We start from the raw sequence: 17,816 nt of genomic DNA on the forward strand, positions 1-17,816 counted from the left end.
TTTTGCCACATTTCAGGCTTCAAACATAATGATATAAAATAAATATTTTTTTTAAGAATCAAAAAGTGGGATACAATTGTGAAGTGGAACGAAATGTATTGGATATTTTAAACTTTTTTTTTTTTAACAAATTAAAACCTGGAAAGTGGGGCATGCAATATTATTCGTCCCCCTTGCATTAACACTTTGTAGCGCCACCTTTTGCTGCAATTACAGCTGCAAGTCACTTGGGGTATGTCTCTATCAGTTTTTGGACATTGAGACTGAAATTCTTGCCCATTCTTCCTTGCAAAACAGCTCAAGCTCAATGAGGTTGGATGGAGAACGTTTGTGAACAGCAGTCTTCAGCTCTGCCCACAGATTCTTGGTTGGATTCAGGTCTGGACTTTGACTTGACATTCTAACACCTAGATAAATTTATTTGTGAACCACTCCATTGTAGATTTGGCTTTATGCTTTGGATCATTGTCCTGTTGGAAGATTAATCTCCGCCCCAGTCTCAGGTCTTTTGCAGACTCCAACAGGTTTTCTTCCAGAATGGTCCTGTATTTGGCTCCATTCATCTTCCCATCAATTTTAACCATCTTCCCTGTTCTTCCTGACGAAAAGCAGGCCCAAACCATGAGGTTGCCACCACCATGTTTGACAGTGGGGATGGTGTGTTCAGGATGATGAGCTGTGTTGCTTTTATGCCAAACGTATTGTTTTGCATTGTGGCCCAAAAAGTTCAATTTTCATTTCATCTGACCAGAGCACTTTCTTCCACATGTTTGGTGTGTCTCCCAGGTGGCTTGTGGGAAACTTTAAAGGAAAGTTTTTATGGATATCTTTGAGAAATGGCTTTCTTCTTGCCACTCTTCCATAAAGGCCAAACTTGTGCAGTGTATGACTGACTGTTGTCCACTGGACAGACTCTCCCACCTCTGCTGTAGATCTCTGCAGTTCATCCAGAGTGATCATGGGCCTCTTGGCTTCATCTCTGATCAGTCTTCTCCTGGTTCAAGGTGAAAGTTTAGAGGGTCTTGGTAGATTTGCAGTCGTCTGATACTCCTTCCATTTCAATATGATTGCTTGCATGGTGCTCCTTGAGATGTTTAAAGCTTGGGAAATCTTTTTTGTATCCAAATCCGGCTTTAAACCTCTCCACAACAGTATATCGAACCTGCCTCGTGTGTTCCTTGCTCTTCATAATGCTTTCTGCACATTAACCCTGAGACTATCACAGAGCAGGTGCATTTAAGCAGAGACTTGATTACACTCAGGTGGATTCTATTTATCATCATTCGTCAACTTTCATTCAGAGCTCTTCCCTGAACTTCTGGAGAGAGTTTGTTGTACTGAAAGTAAAGGGGCCGAATAATATTGCACGCTCCACTTTTCAGTTGTTAAAAGTTTAAAATATCCAATAAATTTCATTCCACTTCATGATTGTGCCCCACTTGTTGATTCTTGACAAAAACTGAAAATTGTATCTTTGTTTGAAGCCTTTCAAAAGGCACTGTATATAACTGCTTTGCGGATTCAGTCCATCGCGGTTTTCTGACCACCATGCCCCTCCAAAAAAATAAATAAATAGCTACGTACTAATGCGCCATCCCTGGTGTGACGACATGGACCAATGAAGCAAATAAATGAATAAATAAACAGTCACCCACATTTGAAAAATGTACAAGTGTGATCAGTCATGCCCGCAGATATAAAGTTACGGGTGTGGTCCACCAGTCATGCCCACAGATATAAAGTTGCGGGTGTGTGTTCTGTTTGTAATTATGAGTATGCCCATTTAAGAGTGGAGGAGGGTGATGTCTGGTCAACTAGGAAGTCGGCTGAGCAGCAGCTCATTGTTAGAGGCAGTGTGCTTCCGTGTTGAAATTTTTTTAAAAAGACGTCAGGCTGTGATTCACTGTTAGGTTTTCATGTGCGTTGTGTGTGACAAGTGCGCAATTTTGCAGTGGCGCATCTTAGAGGGAACATTGGTCAAGACTACACAAAATAAGCAACGTCTTTCAATATCTATGTACTTCTCGTAACAAATCTTACGCGCGTGCTCGAATGTGCAGATTTGCGAGTGCTATGCCGTCACATCACAGTGACTGAATAAAAAAAAAAAAAAAAAAACTGCAACATACATTAGTACAATACTGCAGTTGGAAGCCGCATTGATAGGGTATAATGCGGCATATCCAGCAAGACCACATGGACCATGCGTGCATGCATTTTCTTAGCCGCTTATCCTCAGCCTAACCCAGCTGTCAACAGGCACGAGACAGGGTACACCCTCAACTAGTTGCCAGCCAATCACAGGGCGCACATGGAGACAGACAACAGCTGCACTCACAATCACACCACGGGGGAATTTAGAGTGTCCAATTAATGTTGCATGTTTTTGGGATGTGGGAGGAAACCGGAGTGCCCTAAGAAAACCCACACACTCGTGGGGAGAACATGCAAACTCCACACAGGTGGGCCCAGGATTGAACCCAGAATGTCAGAACTGTGAGGCCAAGCCTTTCCAGCTGAGTCACCGTGCCGTCATGACATGGATCAATGAAGCAAAAAGATAAATAAATTACTAAAACAAAAAACAAAAGCATCCATTAGTACAGTACTGTAGCGGGAAGCCGCATTGATATGGTATAATGCGGCACCCCCAGCAAGATGACAAGGACCAATGAAGCAAACAAATAAATAAATAAAATAAAATTCACCCATAAAACAAACTGGGAAAAAACCGCCAGCATTCATTAGTATAGTACTGTAGTGGGAAGCCGCATTGATAGTATCATGGGGCATCCCCAGCAAGACAAGGACCTATGAAGCAAAAAAAAAAAAGTAGCCAATTACCCCTACTTTGCGGTTTTTCACCTTCCGTGGGTGTGTCTGCTACATATCAACTGTGGAAAAACGAGGGATTACTGTGTATGTGTTTGTGTGTGTTTCTTTACTAGGTTCAGCTCCCATGAGTCTGCAGCCCATGCCATTGTGTCTGTGAATGGGACTGCACTCGAGGGCCACATAGTCAAGTGCTACTGGGGTAAAGAGAACCCAGACATGATGAACCCAGTGCAGCAAATGCCTGTTCCTCAGGTAAATGTACATTTCTTTTTATCCCCATTAATTACGAGAGTTTAGGAAAAAATAGATAAATTTCAAGATGATGCAGTACAGTTCTGCACTTCTGCTCAGTAACAATCTGTCCATTTATTTTCTGTATCATGTACCTTCATTACGGTCATGGGTGAGCTGTTTACTTTGGCCAAGAGGCATGATATACCCTGTATTAATTGACAGCCAGTCATAGTGTACACCGATCACACTTGTAAATCCAAAAACACTTCAGTCTTCAATTAACCTAAAGCCTGCTGCAGACTAAGCGATGCAGCAAAACCTGAATGAAATCTTACACAATGTATGGGGTTCTCAAACTATTTAATGAGTTTCTGACAACTCACAGGTTTTAGGGCGTTCAAAAATTTAATCAATGCACGATGTACAGTAGTGTTCAAAGCAATAGTCCAATGTGACGAACCAAATGAATCCACATTTTCAGTATATATTTTTTTATTGCTACATGTCAAGTTATTATTAGGTGCACTAGATTCTCAGCAAACTATCAAGACCAATCATTCATGATATACACACTCTTAAGGCTGTGCAATTGGGTAATTTGATGAAAGGGTTGTGTTACACAGTCTGCCGATGACTTTACAAACCCAAAACTATTTTTTACAAACTTTTGTTTGTAGGATTTACAAATCCTTCAAATAACTAAACTAATACTTCCACAGTTTTTTATAACTGCTTCACATCTATGTGGCATGGAGTCAACCAACTTGTGGCACCTTCAGCTGTTATTCGAATAACAATAAATAATTACAATAAATAAATTATTTTACAACATTCCACAATCCATTTACATTTCTTGGTTTTGCTTGAGCAACAGCATTTTTTATGTCACCCCATAGGTTCTTGATTGAATTAATGTGCGGGGATTGGTTTCACCACTCATGACACAAACTTTGCTCGTTTGGAACCAAGATTTTGCATGTTTACTAGTGTGTTTGGGGTCATTGTCTTGTTTAAACATGCGTTTCAAGGGCATGTTCTCTTCAGCATAAGGCAACATAACCTCTTCAAGTGTATTGACATATGGAAACTAATCCATGATCCCTGCAATATTTAGGCCCAAGACCATAGTAGGGGAAACATGCCTATATCATGATGCTTGCACCACCATGCTTCATTTTCTTCAAATTATATTGTTGCTTTGAGTTTGGGGGTTGTCTGACAAACTGTCTATGGCCCCTGGACCCAAAACGAACAATTTTACTCTCATCAGTTCACAATATGTTCCTCCATTTCTCTTTAGGCTCGTTGATGTGTTCTTTGGCAAATTGTCGCCCCTTCTGCACAGGCCTTTTTATTTAACAGAGGGACTTTGGGGAGATTCTTGTAGATTAGCTTCACACAGATATCTTCTCACTGTCACAGTACTTACAGGTAACTTCAGACTACAGTCTGATCATCCTGGAACTGATCATTGGCTGAGCCTTTGCCATTCTGATTATTCTGCAATCCATTTTGATGGTTGTTTTCCACCACGTGTCTGGTTTTCCTCTCCATTTTAAAGAATTTGTGCTAATTTTAGCTGAACAGCCTATAATTTTTGCACCTCTCCATAAGGTTTCCCCCTCTCCAATCAAACTTTAAATCAAACTATGCTGTTCTTCTGGACAATTTGTTGAATGACCTTTTTTCCTCAGATTTTCAAGTAAAAATGCATGCTCAACAGGTGCTGTATTCAACCTTAAATAGGGGGCACCTGATTCACGTTTTTTTTCTCACAAAATTGATGTCCTCACTTATTGAATGCCACACTTCTTTTTGTTAACACGCCGGTTTCAACAATTTGCCAAATTGGATAGCTATAAATGTGTACATCTTCAATGCTGGGTCTTGTTGGTTTTCTGAGAATCCACTGCACCTACTGGTAACTTCTTTGACATTGCAAAAAAAAATATGATGAAAATGTGGATTAATCTGGTTAGTTGTATTGGACTGCTATTATTTTGAACACTACTGTAACAATTTCCAGACTACAGTTAGTCAAAATCCATAAACTTTCACATGCTAAAAGTATATTTCTGGGTTGTAAGAACGCAAGACCCAACGGCGGACGGGCGGCACAGTGATGCATCTGTAATGCGCTGGTCTCAGTTCGGAGGACTGGAGTTCAAATCCAGGCCCTGCCTCCGTTGAGTATGGATGTTCTCCCCGTGCCTGCATGGGTTTTCTCCCTCTCAATCCCAATGTATTTGTGTTGACAATAACCAATGTCTTATGAATCGGAATCAAAATTGATGGTAGTTTTCAGACATTAAGTGACATTAAGGTCCAGAGAGGAAAAGGCTTATTGTGGTTATTGTTCTATATGTACATTGAAATGGGCATGAGTAGTGGAAATTACTAACCAACTAAAAAATTTTGATTAGGCTTGATAGCAATTTTTGGGATTCAAGCAACATTAAGCTTTAAGCGTTAGCTTTTCTTAGACAAAGCTAGGAGGAATGGAGAGAGAACCAGACTTACATGATGATGATGATGGAGAGGATATGAAATCACAATGTGATTTTAAAAAATATATATATATTGTATATTAACTACTGCAAATATGTATTTGAACACCTGCCAGTCAGCAACCGTCCTGGCCTTCAGAGATCTGTTAGTCCACCTCTAAAAGTCAACCTACACTCCGCTTATTATTCTAAATTAGAAGCACCTGTTTGAGATCAACAGCTGAAATCAAAGACACCTGTCCACCCCGCACATTTGGTAAGACTCCAACTACTAACGTGGCTAAGACCAAAAAGCTGTCTAAAGACACCAGAGATGGAAATGTAAACCTCCACAAAGATGGAAAGGCTACGGGGCAAGATCAAGTGTTGGAGCAACTGTTACCAAATGGAAGCAGCTAATCATGACTGTCAATTTCCCTTGGACTAGGGCTCCAAGCAAGATCTCACCTCGTGGCGTATCCTAAGAAAGGCAGGATTCACTGCAGAACTGCGTAAGAGGAGTTGGTCAATGACCTGAAGAGAGCGTGCAAAAATGTTTCCAAGGTTCCTGTGGGTAATACACTTAGACGTCTTAGTTTGAAAACATGAATGGCATGGAAGTTTCCCCTGCTTAAATCAGCAGACATCCAGGCCTGTCTTAATTTTGCCCATGACTATTTGGATGATCCAAAGGTGTCATGGGAAAACGTTATGTGGTCAGGAGAGACCACAATAGAAACTTTTGGTGGTAATTCCACTTGTCATCTTTGGAGGAGGTAGAATGAGGAATATAGTCCCAAAAACACCATCCCTACTCTGAAGTATGGGGTGGAAGCATCATGCTTTGGGAGTGTTTTTCCTGCACATTGGATGGGACGACTGCACTGTATTGGGAGGATGACCGGCGTCATGTATTGTGAGATTTTGGGGAACAACTTTCTTCTGTCTGAGTATTGAAGATTAGTCGTTACTGGGTCTTCCTACATGATAATCGCCCAAAGCACGCAGCTTGGATAACCAAACAGTGGCTTCGTAAGAAGCATATCAAGATTCTGGAGCAGGCCAACCAATCTCCAGACATAAACCCAGTAGAAAATCTTCAGCGGGAGCTCAAACTCCACGTTTCTCAGTGAGCGCCCAGAAACCTGGCTGATCTAGAGAAGATCTTTGTGGAGGAATGGGCCAAAATCCCTGTGGCAGTGTTTGCAAATCCAAGAAACGTTCCACCTCAGTAATTGCGATCAAAAGCTACTGTACCAAATATTACCATTGAGTTTCAGAGATGTTCAAATACTTATGTGCAGTCGTAACAAACAAATTATTTAAAAAAATAATACATTGTCATTTCTGGATTATATTTTTTTTTATTCTCGTACAGTGGACATGCACCAAAGATTTCCATAATTACCATGAGCAAGTCAGGTGTTGGTTGAGCTCTGTTTACGACATTCTTCTTGACTTTTTCAGCGATTGAGATTAAAACTAATTTTTTATTGTTTATGACATATTGAAACTAGCTTTGTTATGTAATGACTGATCTTATTTTTCTCAGTTAGGCTGTCATTAAACAATGTTCTACTTCTAGCCATACCAAAAGTCCTGTACATATTCTTTGTTGCCCTTCAGCAAAACAAGATGAGCTTTCCTGCTGCTCAACCCTACAACCAGTGGGGCCAGTGGTATGGCAATGGTCCTCAGATCAACCAGTATGTCCCGAATGGGTGGCAGGTTCCCACCTACAGTGTCTATGGTCAGGCTTGGAACCAGCAGGGCTTCAAGTAAGTAGCACACCTTGCACAGGGCCATCCGTTACCACCTACTTCTACTCCAGCATCATCAAGATTGTGGCATCAAAAGCCAACTCTGGCTGTAAAGGAGCTGTGACACTTCTATTTCTCTCTCAACCCCACACCAACCTACTTTCCGATCGGCCCATCTCTACAAGATGGACAAACTTTTGATTTTTGTGTTTACTCTTTGTCATCCCAGAGCATTTCATTTGATAATCATGGATTTTTTCCAATGTTGCAGTTCAGTTTTTGCCATTTAAATTGTAAGTTCAGTTGTCAGTTTCTAAACAATAAAAAAAAGTTATTTTAAAGACAACAAATGCCAAGAGTTTCATTCAATGTATATACCGAAAGGCTGCTTGAATTATTTTGAAGGATTGAGATCTTCAACACTGTTTATATAGGCTGCTGAAAACCAGGACCACCTAATCAATTTTACTGAACTGGAGAGCAAAGTTGTGAATATCCGCAGATATTGAGAGCTATTTCATCATGATAAAATTACATGAGCAGTCGAATGAAGCAGATATTGAAAGCCAGTTCGTCATGATAAAATAAGATGACCAGTCAAATGAACCGGATTTCAAGTCGTACCTAAGTGTGAAAGTATTGATGTATGCTATATGGCACCACTCCAATCACAACTAAGGCTACATTTACCCTGTAGGGTATGTTACCCAATTTGTATTTTTGGTTAAATCTAGTCTTTCTATGCAGTAGTTCACATTACAAAAACAAACGCAACTTTTAATGTTCACACCCAACTGCATGGGGTAGTGTTTACGGGAGTAAACGTGTCCCCTTTTGCGTCTCGTCAAGTTTTTTTTTTTTTTTTTTTAATTGTACTGTTCATATCAGAATGGGGGGTTTGGGGGGTGGAATTCCCTTACAGTGTGAACGGAGCCTGTAGGTTAATAGTTTGGTTTGACTTTAAAGGTTGATCAAGGAACCCCTGACACAGATGGCCTTATAAAAACTGAAAGAACGAACAACATCAGGAGTATTACAGAGAAAAATTACGTTATTGTAACATCTGACTGATGGTGGCTCAAATGAAGCCTTAATGGCTTCCAATAAATCCAGTTGAGCTCCAGAAAGCAGCAGAGCTGCTTGTAGCGTTTGAAGCTATGAAGTTATCATATAGAAATGTTATGTACAATCCCCACCAACCAAAAGTATTGTAATAGCAAGGCCAATGTTTTTTTTTTTTTTGGTATACCAAAGACATCTGAGTTTCAGATCAAAAGCTGAATATGAAAGTAAATTCATAGTTCCAGGTTTAATTTAATGGTATTTACAAACCCAATTCAAATGAAGTTGGAACAATGATTTGCAAATCATGTTCAACTTCTATTTAATTGATTACACTACTAAGATATTTTATGTTCAAACTGATAAACTATATTTTTAGCAAATAATCTTTAACTTACTTTTATGGCTGCAACACCTTCCAAAAAAGCTGTGACAGAATCAGAATCAGCTTTAATTGCCAAGTGTGTATAAAAACACAAGGATTTTTTTTCTCCGGCAGTCGTTGCTTACCTGGTACGAGTTTCAGAACAAGGAACAGCATAGCAACAAGAACAGAGAAAAAGAGACATTTCTGTTTCTTGGAACTATTCCTGAAAGACATGCAATCTATATAGATAAGTGTGTTAACAATGTCAATTGTGCAAAGGGAGCAGTTTAAAGTGACAAATCGTGTGGTCTACAAAATATATATTAAAAAAAATATCTATATATATATATATATATATATATATATATATATATACATATACATATACACACAGTGAAGAAAATAAGTATTTGAACACCTTGCTCTATTGCAAGTTCTCCCATTTAGAAATCATTAAGGGATCTGAAAATTTCATCATAGGTGCATGTCCATAATGAGAGAGATAATCTAATCTATAAAGAAAAATCCAGAAATAATAATGTATGATTTTTTTTTTTTTTCATTTTTTTTAACGATTTATTTGTGTGATACAGCTGCAAATAAGTATTTGAACACCTGTCTATCAGCTAGAATTCTGACCCTCAAAGACCTGTTAGTCCGCCTTTAAAAGTCCACCTCCAGTTCATGTAGTATCCTGAATCAGATGAACCTGTGTGAGGTCGTTAGCTGCATAAAGACACCTGTCCACCCCATACAATCGGCAAGACTCAAACTTGTAACATGGCCAAGACCAAAGAGCTGTGCAAAGACACCAGAGACAAAATTGTACAACTCCACACAACTGGAAAGGGCTACAAAGAAATTGGCAAGCAGCTTGGTGGAACAAGGTCCATTGTTGGAGCAATCATTAGAAAATGGAAGCAGCTAAACATGACAGTCAATCTCAATCGGAGTGGAGCCCCATGCAAGATATCACCTCGTGGGGTCTCAAAGATCCTGAGAAAGGTGAGGAATCAACCCAGGACTACACGACAGGACTTGGTCAATGACCTGAAAAGAGCTGTGACTACCGTTTTGAAGGTAATGCACTAAGATGTCATGGTTTGAAATCATGCATGGCATGGAAGGTTCCCTTGCTTAAACCAACCATTGTCAAGGGCCGGGATAAATTTGGCAGTGACCATTTGGATGATACAGAGGAGTCATGGGAGAAAATGTTGCGGTCAGATGAGACCAAAATGGAACCTTTTGGTCATAATTCCACCCACCGTGTTTGGAGGAAGACAAATGATGAGTTCCATCCCAAGAACACCATCCCTCATGTGAAGCATGGGGGTGGTAGCATCATGCTTTGGGGGTGTTTTTCCGCACATGTGACAGTACAACTGCACTGTATTAAGGAGAGGATGACTGCGGCCATGTATTGTGAGATTTTGGGGAACAACCTCTTTCCCTCAGAGCATTGAAGATTGGTCGTGGCTGGGTCTTTCAACATGACAATGACCCGTAGCACACAGCCAGGAAAACCACGGAGTGGCTCTGTAACAACCTCTGTAATTGCAAACAAAGGCTACTGTACCAAATATTAACATTGGTTTATTCAGGTGTTCTAATACTTATTTGCAGCTGTATCACACAAATAAATTGTTAAAAAAATCATACATTGTGATTTCTGGATTTTTCTTTTTAGATTCTCTCTCACACTGGACATGCACCTACAATGAAAAGTTCAGACCCCTCCATGATTTTTAAGTGGGTGAACTTGCAATATAGCAGGTTGTTAAAATACAAATTTTCTCATTTTTTTACTACTATTACTGATTGGACCAGCAGGATGTGAGTGAGAAGATGAAGACGAACGTGGCACGAGGCAGAAAAATAGTAGGTTCACTGATCAAGAATTTAATGACTTAATTCCCAGAGGGAAAAAAATGTTCGAATGCCTGTTACTTTTGACTTTCATTGATCTGTAGCGCTTTTCTGACGGAAGGACCTGGAAGAGCTGGTGGCCAGGATGTGGAGGGTCCCAAAGGATCCTACCTGCTCTGTACCTTGTCCACGTTACACACAAGTCCTCGATAGTGGGTAGCGTGTTGCCAACAATCTGTTCAGCGGTTTTGATTGTCCATTGCAGTCTGAGTCTGTCCTTTTTTATGGTGGCTCTAAACCAGACTGTGATGGAGGTCCACACGATTGATTGGATGACCCCTTTGTAGAACTGTCTCAGCAGCTCTTGTGACAGACCATGTTTTCTCAGAAGCTGCAAGAAGTACATCCGTTGCTGGGCTTTTTTGAGGATGGAGATGTTCATCATCTGAGACTGTAATTCCCAAGATCTTGGAAAGTCTCGACAGTTAACACAAGACAGTTGGACAGTGTCAGGGCCAGGTGTGGTGAAGGAGTCCTCCTGAAGTCCACAATCATCTCCACAGTCTTTAGAGTCTTCAACACCAGGTTGTGTTGACCACACCAAAGCTGCAGTCTCAACACTTCTATCGATACGCAGATTCGTCACCCTCTTTGACGATGCCAATGACGGTGTCATCTGCAAACTTCAGGAGTTTGACAGTCGGATGCCACAAGGTGTAGTTTTTCGTTCAGGGCGAAAAGAGCAGAGGGGAGAAGACGTTACTTTGGGGTGCCCCAGTGCTGATGGTGCGTGTGGATGAGGTGGTGTCCTTCAGCCTCACCTGTTGTCCTGCCATCAGGAAGTTGTAGATCCACCGGGAGATGGCAGGTGAGGCGCCCAGTTGGAGAAGTTTGGAGGAGAGGAGTTCAGGGATGACTGTGTTGAATGCAGAGCTAAAGTCCACGAACAGGATCCTCGCATAGGTACCCTCGCTGTAAAGATGTTCAAGGATGAAGCGCAGACCCATGTTGACGACATCATCCGCAGTCCTGTTAGCTCGATAGGCAAACTGTATTTGGGGACCTGTGATGCTCTTGAGGTGGTCCAGCATAAGGCATTCAAAGGACTAAGATTAACGCTAACGCTGCCACGCTAATGCTAGCGCTGCGCTAACAGGCCCAGTTAAAAAAAATATACCAATAAAAATCACTGTGAGATGACAGTAACATGCTAGCGCAGCGCTAACAGGACCAGACCGGTAAAAGTCACTTCCTCGGCACATATATTCCACCAGTCTCACTCTTACCTATTCCGCTCGAGTGCCCCTTTGCGTTAGAAAAAACGCACAAATTAGCCGCATAAACCGCAGGGTTGAAACCGTGGGGGAAAAAAGTCGCGGCTCATAGGCCGGAAATTACGTTACGTTTTGCTGTGTTAAAATCTCCTCGGATAATGAGCGGTGAATCTGGGTGTTTTTTTCTCAATTTTGTTAATCTGCTCGCGAGCGTCAGCAGTACTGCGTCCATGCTATTGAGGTGGAATATAAACACCGATTAGGATGAAAGACGTGAACGCACGTGGCGAATAAAACTGCTTACAGTTCAAAAACAGCGACTCTAAAAGCGGGCTGCAGTGTGTGCTGAGCTGTGTAACATCCGTGCACCGTTTCCCATTGATAGAAAAGCATATTCCACCGCCTTTCGTTTTCCGCATTAGCTCAGCGACACGGTCAGCAAGATGGAGGTTGAAGCCGGGGCCACAGAACGTCCAAAGTTTTTCCAGGTCTTAATCAGAAGCTGAGGTTCATTCATTTTGTTGGCTAGGGAGCGCAGGTTCTCAAGATGGGTCATCAGAAGCGTTAGGGATGTCCCCTTTTTCGCAGGCGGACTTGACTCGCCTCTCTTATCGTCACGATGCTTTGAAGAGCGCGCCGACTAGAAACTCCAGAAAAAAATTCAGTGAATTGGCGAGAGTTATCGAAAAAAAATTAGAAGTCTCTCTGATGGTTAGCAAGTCCTCTGTTGTGTACTTGAGTCCCGAGACACCTGAAAAACACAAGTAGTACAAAGGAGAACGTGCCAAAAGATTGCCACACTGGTAGGTGCCATCTTGCACTTATTTTTTTTTTTTTTTTTTTTTTTAAATACCATTCAATAAAATTTTGGGAACTGAGGGCACTAATTGTCGAAGCTTTGTTGGTAGAATTTTTTTCCATTCTTTATTGATGTACAGCTTCAGCTATTCAACAGTCTGGGGTCCATGTCGTCGTAGTTTACGCTTCAAAATACGGCGAACATTATCAGTGGGAGCCAGATCTCGACTGCACGCAGGCCAATCTCGTACCCACACTCTTTTTCTACAAAGCCTCGCTGTTGTAACTCGTGCAGTGTGTGGTTTGATAGTGTTTCTGAAATAAGCGGGGGTGTCCATGAAAAATAAGTTTCTTGGATGGCAGCATATGTTTCTTCAAATCCTGTATGTACCTTTCAGCATTAATGGAACCTTCAGAGATGTGTCAGTTACCCATTCCATTGGCACAAACACAACCCATTCCATCACAGATACTGCCGTATGAAATTTGCAGCCATAACAATCAGGATGGTTCTTTTCCTCTTTGGCCTGGAGGATACGACATCCACAATTTGCAAAAAGAAATTGAAATTAAATGTGGAATAGTCACACCACAGAATGCTTTTCAATTTTTCATCAGTCTATCTGAGATGAGCATGGGTCAAGAGAAGCCGGCAGTTTCTGGGTGTTGTTAATAAATGGATTTTGCTTGGCATAGTACAGTTTTAAGTTGTACGTAGGGATATAGCACCAAACTGTATTTACTGACATTGGTTTTCTGAAGTGCTCCTGACCCCATGTGGTGATATCCTTTACACATTGGTGTTGAAGGATTGAAGGTCACGGGCATTAAATGTTGGCTTTTAGCATTGCCATTTACATTCAGTGATTTCTCCGGATTCTCTGATCCTTTTGATGATATTATGGACTGTAGATGAAATTCCTAAATTCCCTGCAATTATATGTTGAGGAACATTCTCCTTAAACTTTTTCTCACACATTTGCTCACAAAGAGTAAAACTTTTCCCCATCTTTGTTGTGAATGACTGAGCATTTCAGGGGAAACTCCTTTTATACTCAATCATGGCCCCCACCTATTCCCAATTAGCCTCTTCGCCTGTGGGATGTTTTTTGGAACGTTGCAGCCAAAAAATTCCAAGATTATGATTATTTTCAAATAACAAGGTTTCTCAGTTATCTTGTCTTTGTAGTGTATTCAATTGAATATCGGTTGAACATCATTTGGAAATTTAGTTTTTGTTTAACACAAGATCCCAAATTAATTGGAATTGGGTTTGTACATCTGCGTCAAACAGCTTAGGGAGAAGAACATTTTGAAGCTGAAAAAAAAGAGGGAAAATCAATGAGAGTTGTCACACACTGGGTAGCCCATACAACAATTTGAAATGTCCAGAAAAAAAAATACTAGTGTACTGATCAACAGACACCGAACAGGTTGGGCATGGATATCAACATCAGTTGATGACAGAAACATTGAGAACAGTGAAGAAGCACCCAAAAGCAACAGTTGGTGAAATCACTCCCAACCTCCACAAAGCAGAGGTAAAGGTATCACAGTTGCACTCCTGGAAACCACTCATCCAAAAATAAAAGGTTTTGTAAAGTAGTACAGAGATAACTCACAGAGGTGTTGGAACAAATCATATGGCTTGATATGACCAAGACTAACCTCTATCAACATGATGGAAAGGCTCAAGTATGGAGAAAGAAAAGATCTGCTTATAATCAAAAACAAGCTCATCTGTGAAGCATGGTGGAGGCAATGTCATAGCTTTGGGTTGCATTGCTACTTCTGGAACAGACTCACTAGTCTTTATTGATGATTTAAGTCATGATGGAAACAGCGGAATAAATTCTGAAGTCTACACAACAATTTCTGTCTGGCAATCTACCCAAAAATGCATCCAAACTAATCGGGAGAAGCTTCATCCTACAGCAAAACGATGAGCCTAAGCACATTGCAAAAAGTGAAGATTGCCCAAGTCAATCACCAGACCTTATCCCAATAGAGCATGCATTTTACCTCCTGAAGAGGTGACTGAAGGGAGGAACAAGAACTGAATACCTGTACCATGGGGGGAGGAATTTTGAACTTTGGCCTAATGTTCATCTTTTGAGCTGTATCCCAAATTTCTTCAGTCTCCAGCAAAAGTAAGGGAAATGACCTTGCTGTTTCAATAATTTTGGATGGGACTGTAGTTGCATGCCTTATCTTGGTGTCATCTTTCCTGTCCATAGTTTGTCATTTTATGTTGTCACAAAGAGCAAGTACGGTACAGATGAATATCCTCAGTAATGATTAAGTGTTCACATTTAAAAATTTGAAATGTTTACTCCCTCCTTTCATCTTCATCTTTGTTGTTGTTTCTTTCGGCTTGTCCCTTTCGGGGTCGCCACAGCGTGTCATCTCAGATGAACGCACATACATGTTTGTCACAATTTTTACGCCGGATGCCCTTCCTGACGCAACCCTTCTCAGGGAGTGGAGGCCCCAGTGGGATACGAACCCACAACCCCTGATTTACCAAACCAGTGCTCTAACCACTGTTTGAGATGGATATGAATGGCTGAAGCATGTTAGTAGGTTATATTCAAATTAGTCAATGTTCACTGATGTTTTGTGTACCCCCTCTCCATCCTCCTATCTCCACAATAAAACAGCCATTTGTTGTACAACATACACTGTCTAAATTCTTGAATACTGCTATAATAAGGGTGATATAAATGGTTCGAGAATAACATAGTAGTTGCATTGATTTTTATCAAATGTACAATAGAAGCAACGTTTCTACAAGGAAGCCGGCCCTCCCAATTTACACATTACCCGTATTTATACATAATTTTGTAATGTTTGCCCTGTTGTGGGCAAATATACTGTAGAAATATTGGGTGCACTCATCTTTTCTAGTGTAAATAATTTACACTTGAGAATGGGTTGGACAAGGTGGGTGGAACCAAAATCTTGTCATGCTTAGCCTGTCAGCTCTTTGTCTACTTGTTCGCCACGTTTAATCAAGTGACACCTTTGCCATCCCTAATTTCTGTTTTTAATCTTTTTTGCTTTGTCTGCCTTAAAAACTAATAACTTTTTGCTTTCCTAATTCAAGCATGTTTGGAATCTAGTAGCTCTAATATGTATTATCCTCTTAGCTCCCTTTTCAGTTCACCTCTTCTAACCTGCTTGCGTTTTGTCTGTCTTGTCTTCCTCCTTTTTGCAGTCACTTACCTTCCAATGCTGGGTGGACTGGCATGAGCACCATCAGTAACGGTGGGGTTATGGAGCCCACACAGGGATTGAATGGGAGCATGCTAGCCAACCAGCCTGGTATGGGAGCCACAGGATACCCCACACACTGATAGGGGGGGGGAAGGAGATCATATCAACCGTCTCCCATTTTTGGTTTTAACATGCTCAGTGGGGCTGTGTGACACCACCTCCTTTGTTGGCAGGACTAACTTTTACCTGGACGTGGAACTAGTTTTGAAGATTGACCTCTGTTGGAAGTGTAAAAGGGATTTTTTTTTTTTTTTCGGCGGGGGGGGGGGTGTCAGATCCAGTGTGAAACAGTGTCACCCACAACAGTTCTGTTATGTTCTGTGGGAGTGGATACTGGCTGAGATCCTTGGGCCTATTAAATTTTCAAGGCAACTGTTTAAAAAAATAAAAAAAGTCACAGAGGAACTCCCCCCGACCCCCCACAATGGCTTCCATTGTAGTTCCTCAATAATTGAGTGGTCTTTTTAAAGTTTTTATTTTAAAGAAACTGTCATTAAAAGTTTTCCAAATTCTGTAGTTCTTTAAGGAATCAAAATGATTGTGTACAAAATGTTAAATCTATTGCAGGGATTGTTTGGCACTTTTACTCCTTAGTAAAGGCATATTGATATTACAGAATTTACTCCCCGCTTGTACGTGCCAAACTTTTTTGGGTGGGGTATGGGGGTGGCATTCCATTTTTCCTTATCTTTGGACAGCCTCAATTCTTTTAGCCACATGTATATAACTCTACATTTGATACCATGTAAGTACAAATACTACTGATAACTGTGGATGTCTGTTTTTGTTTCAATATCTATCGTAAATGCCCACAATGCGAGTACCAGAATGGCACTGCCAAATCTGACACTGGCACGGTGTGACTGGATTCTTCCATGCAGGGACAGACATTGCCATGTAGTGCATACTTAAAACGTGTGACGCAATCCTAATGTAAAGAAATATTTGACACTTTTTTAAAAATATATGTATATATAAACTTTTGAGTGAATCATTTAACCTTTAAACCTGCTCTGTTTGGCAGAGAGATGGAGACCTCGATTGCTATTGCCTTATAAAGCTGGTTTGTTTTCGCTATTGTAATCTTTTCTTTCTTTTGTCCTATTAAAATGCTTCTGAACACAAATTGTGCTTTATTTTGACAAAATGTATTTAATGGTTATCTTAAACTTGAAAAAGTTTTGTTTGTGCTTTTTGAAAAAAATCCTTTGTTTGACCACCCTATTGCTTTTACTTGTAGAGAAACGTAATTGTAATCATATAAGGCACCAGATGGCGCCCTCAGCCCATTTTCCCCCGCAGCCCTAACACGGTAGCGTCAAAACAGCTGCCTTTGGGGATTTGCTTTATAAGTCAACCTTTGAATGAGGAGGCTTTTTCAAGATTGATTTCGAGTTGCTGTTATAAGCAAAGAATTGTTTGAATGTATCGCACGGTCACTACATTGAATGTGTTATTTGGTCAGGACAGTTAAGAGGAAAAAAATGATTTGAGAGTCTTAGGCTGGTAAATGGTATGTCTCTTCATTGCATTTTAGCCAGGACTGGACTTGACCAGGCTTCACTGAATCGGTCAGAGAATGAGGGATGAGCAGAAGAGAGCTGGAATCAAAGTGGCGAGGCTTGCTGGCATGTCGTCTCATCGCTTGATAAACATGACATATTATGGCAAACACACATACTCAACCTGTGCTTACACAGTTTCTTATGAACAATAAAAAACGAATTAGATCATTAAAATGTAAGTGTAACATCTGGTCCAAAACAAAAATTGAACTCAAGAATATTCACAGAAATATGTAATTCACATGGAAATGTCTTTTTTTGGTATTACTCAAACAATGAAATGACAACTC

The 17,816-nt window shown here is 40.6% G+C and overlaps 1 protein-coding gene across 4 annotated transcripts in view; it reads left to right on the forward strand.

Moving 5' to 3' along the window:
* Positions 1–17,529, forward strand: part of LOC133499626 (cytotoxic granule associated RNA binding protein TIA1-like) — a 42,728-nt gene extending 25,199 nt beyond the window's left edge. For 2 of the 4 annotated variants that reach the window (XM_061817844.1, XM_061817845.1), the window contains exons 11-13: positions 2,949–3,087; positions 7,182–7,333; positions 15,903–17,053. In XM_061817844.1, the coding sequence (XP_061673828.1) occupies positions 2,949–3,087; positions 7,182–7,333; positions 15,903–16,041 (430 nt within the window). In that variant the 3' untranslated portion in view covers positions 16,042–17,053. Of the gene's footprint in view, positions 1–2,948; positions 3,088–7,181; positions 7,334–15,902; positions 17,054–17,498 lie in introns of those variants that run through there. The other 2 variants (XM_061817847.1, XM_061817846.1) reach the window with 2 other exon arrangements.
* Positions 17,530–17,816: the final 287 nt, after the last annotated feature.

The sequence above is a fragment of the Syngnathoides biaculeatus genome, chromosome 4, assembly GCF_019802595.1.
Source record: "Syngnathoides biaculeatus isolate LvHL_M chromosome 4, ASM1980259v1, whole genome shotgun sequence".
NCBI lineage: Eukaryota > Metazoa > Chordata > Actinopteri > Syngnathiformes > Syngnathidae > Syngnathoides > Syngnathoides biaculeatus.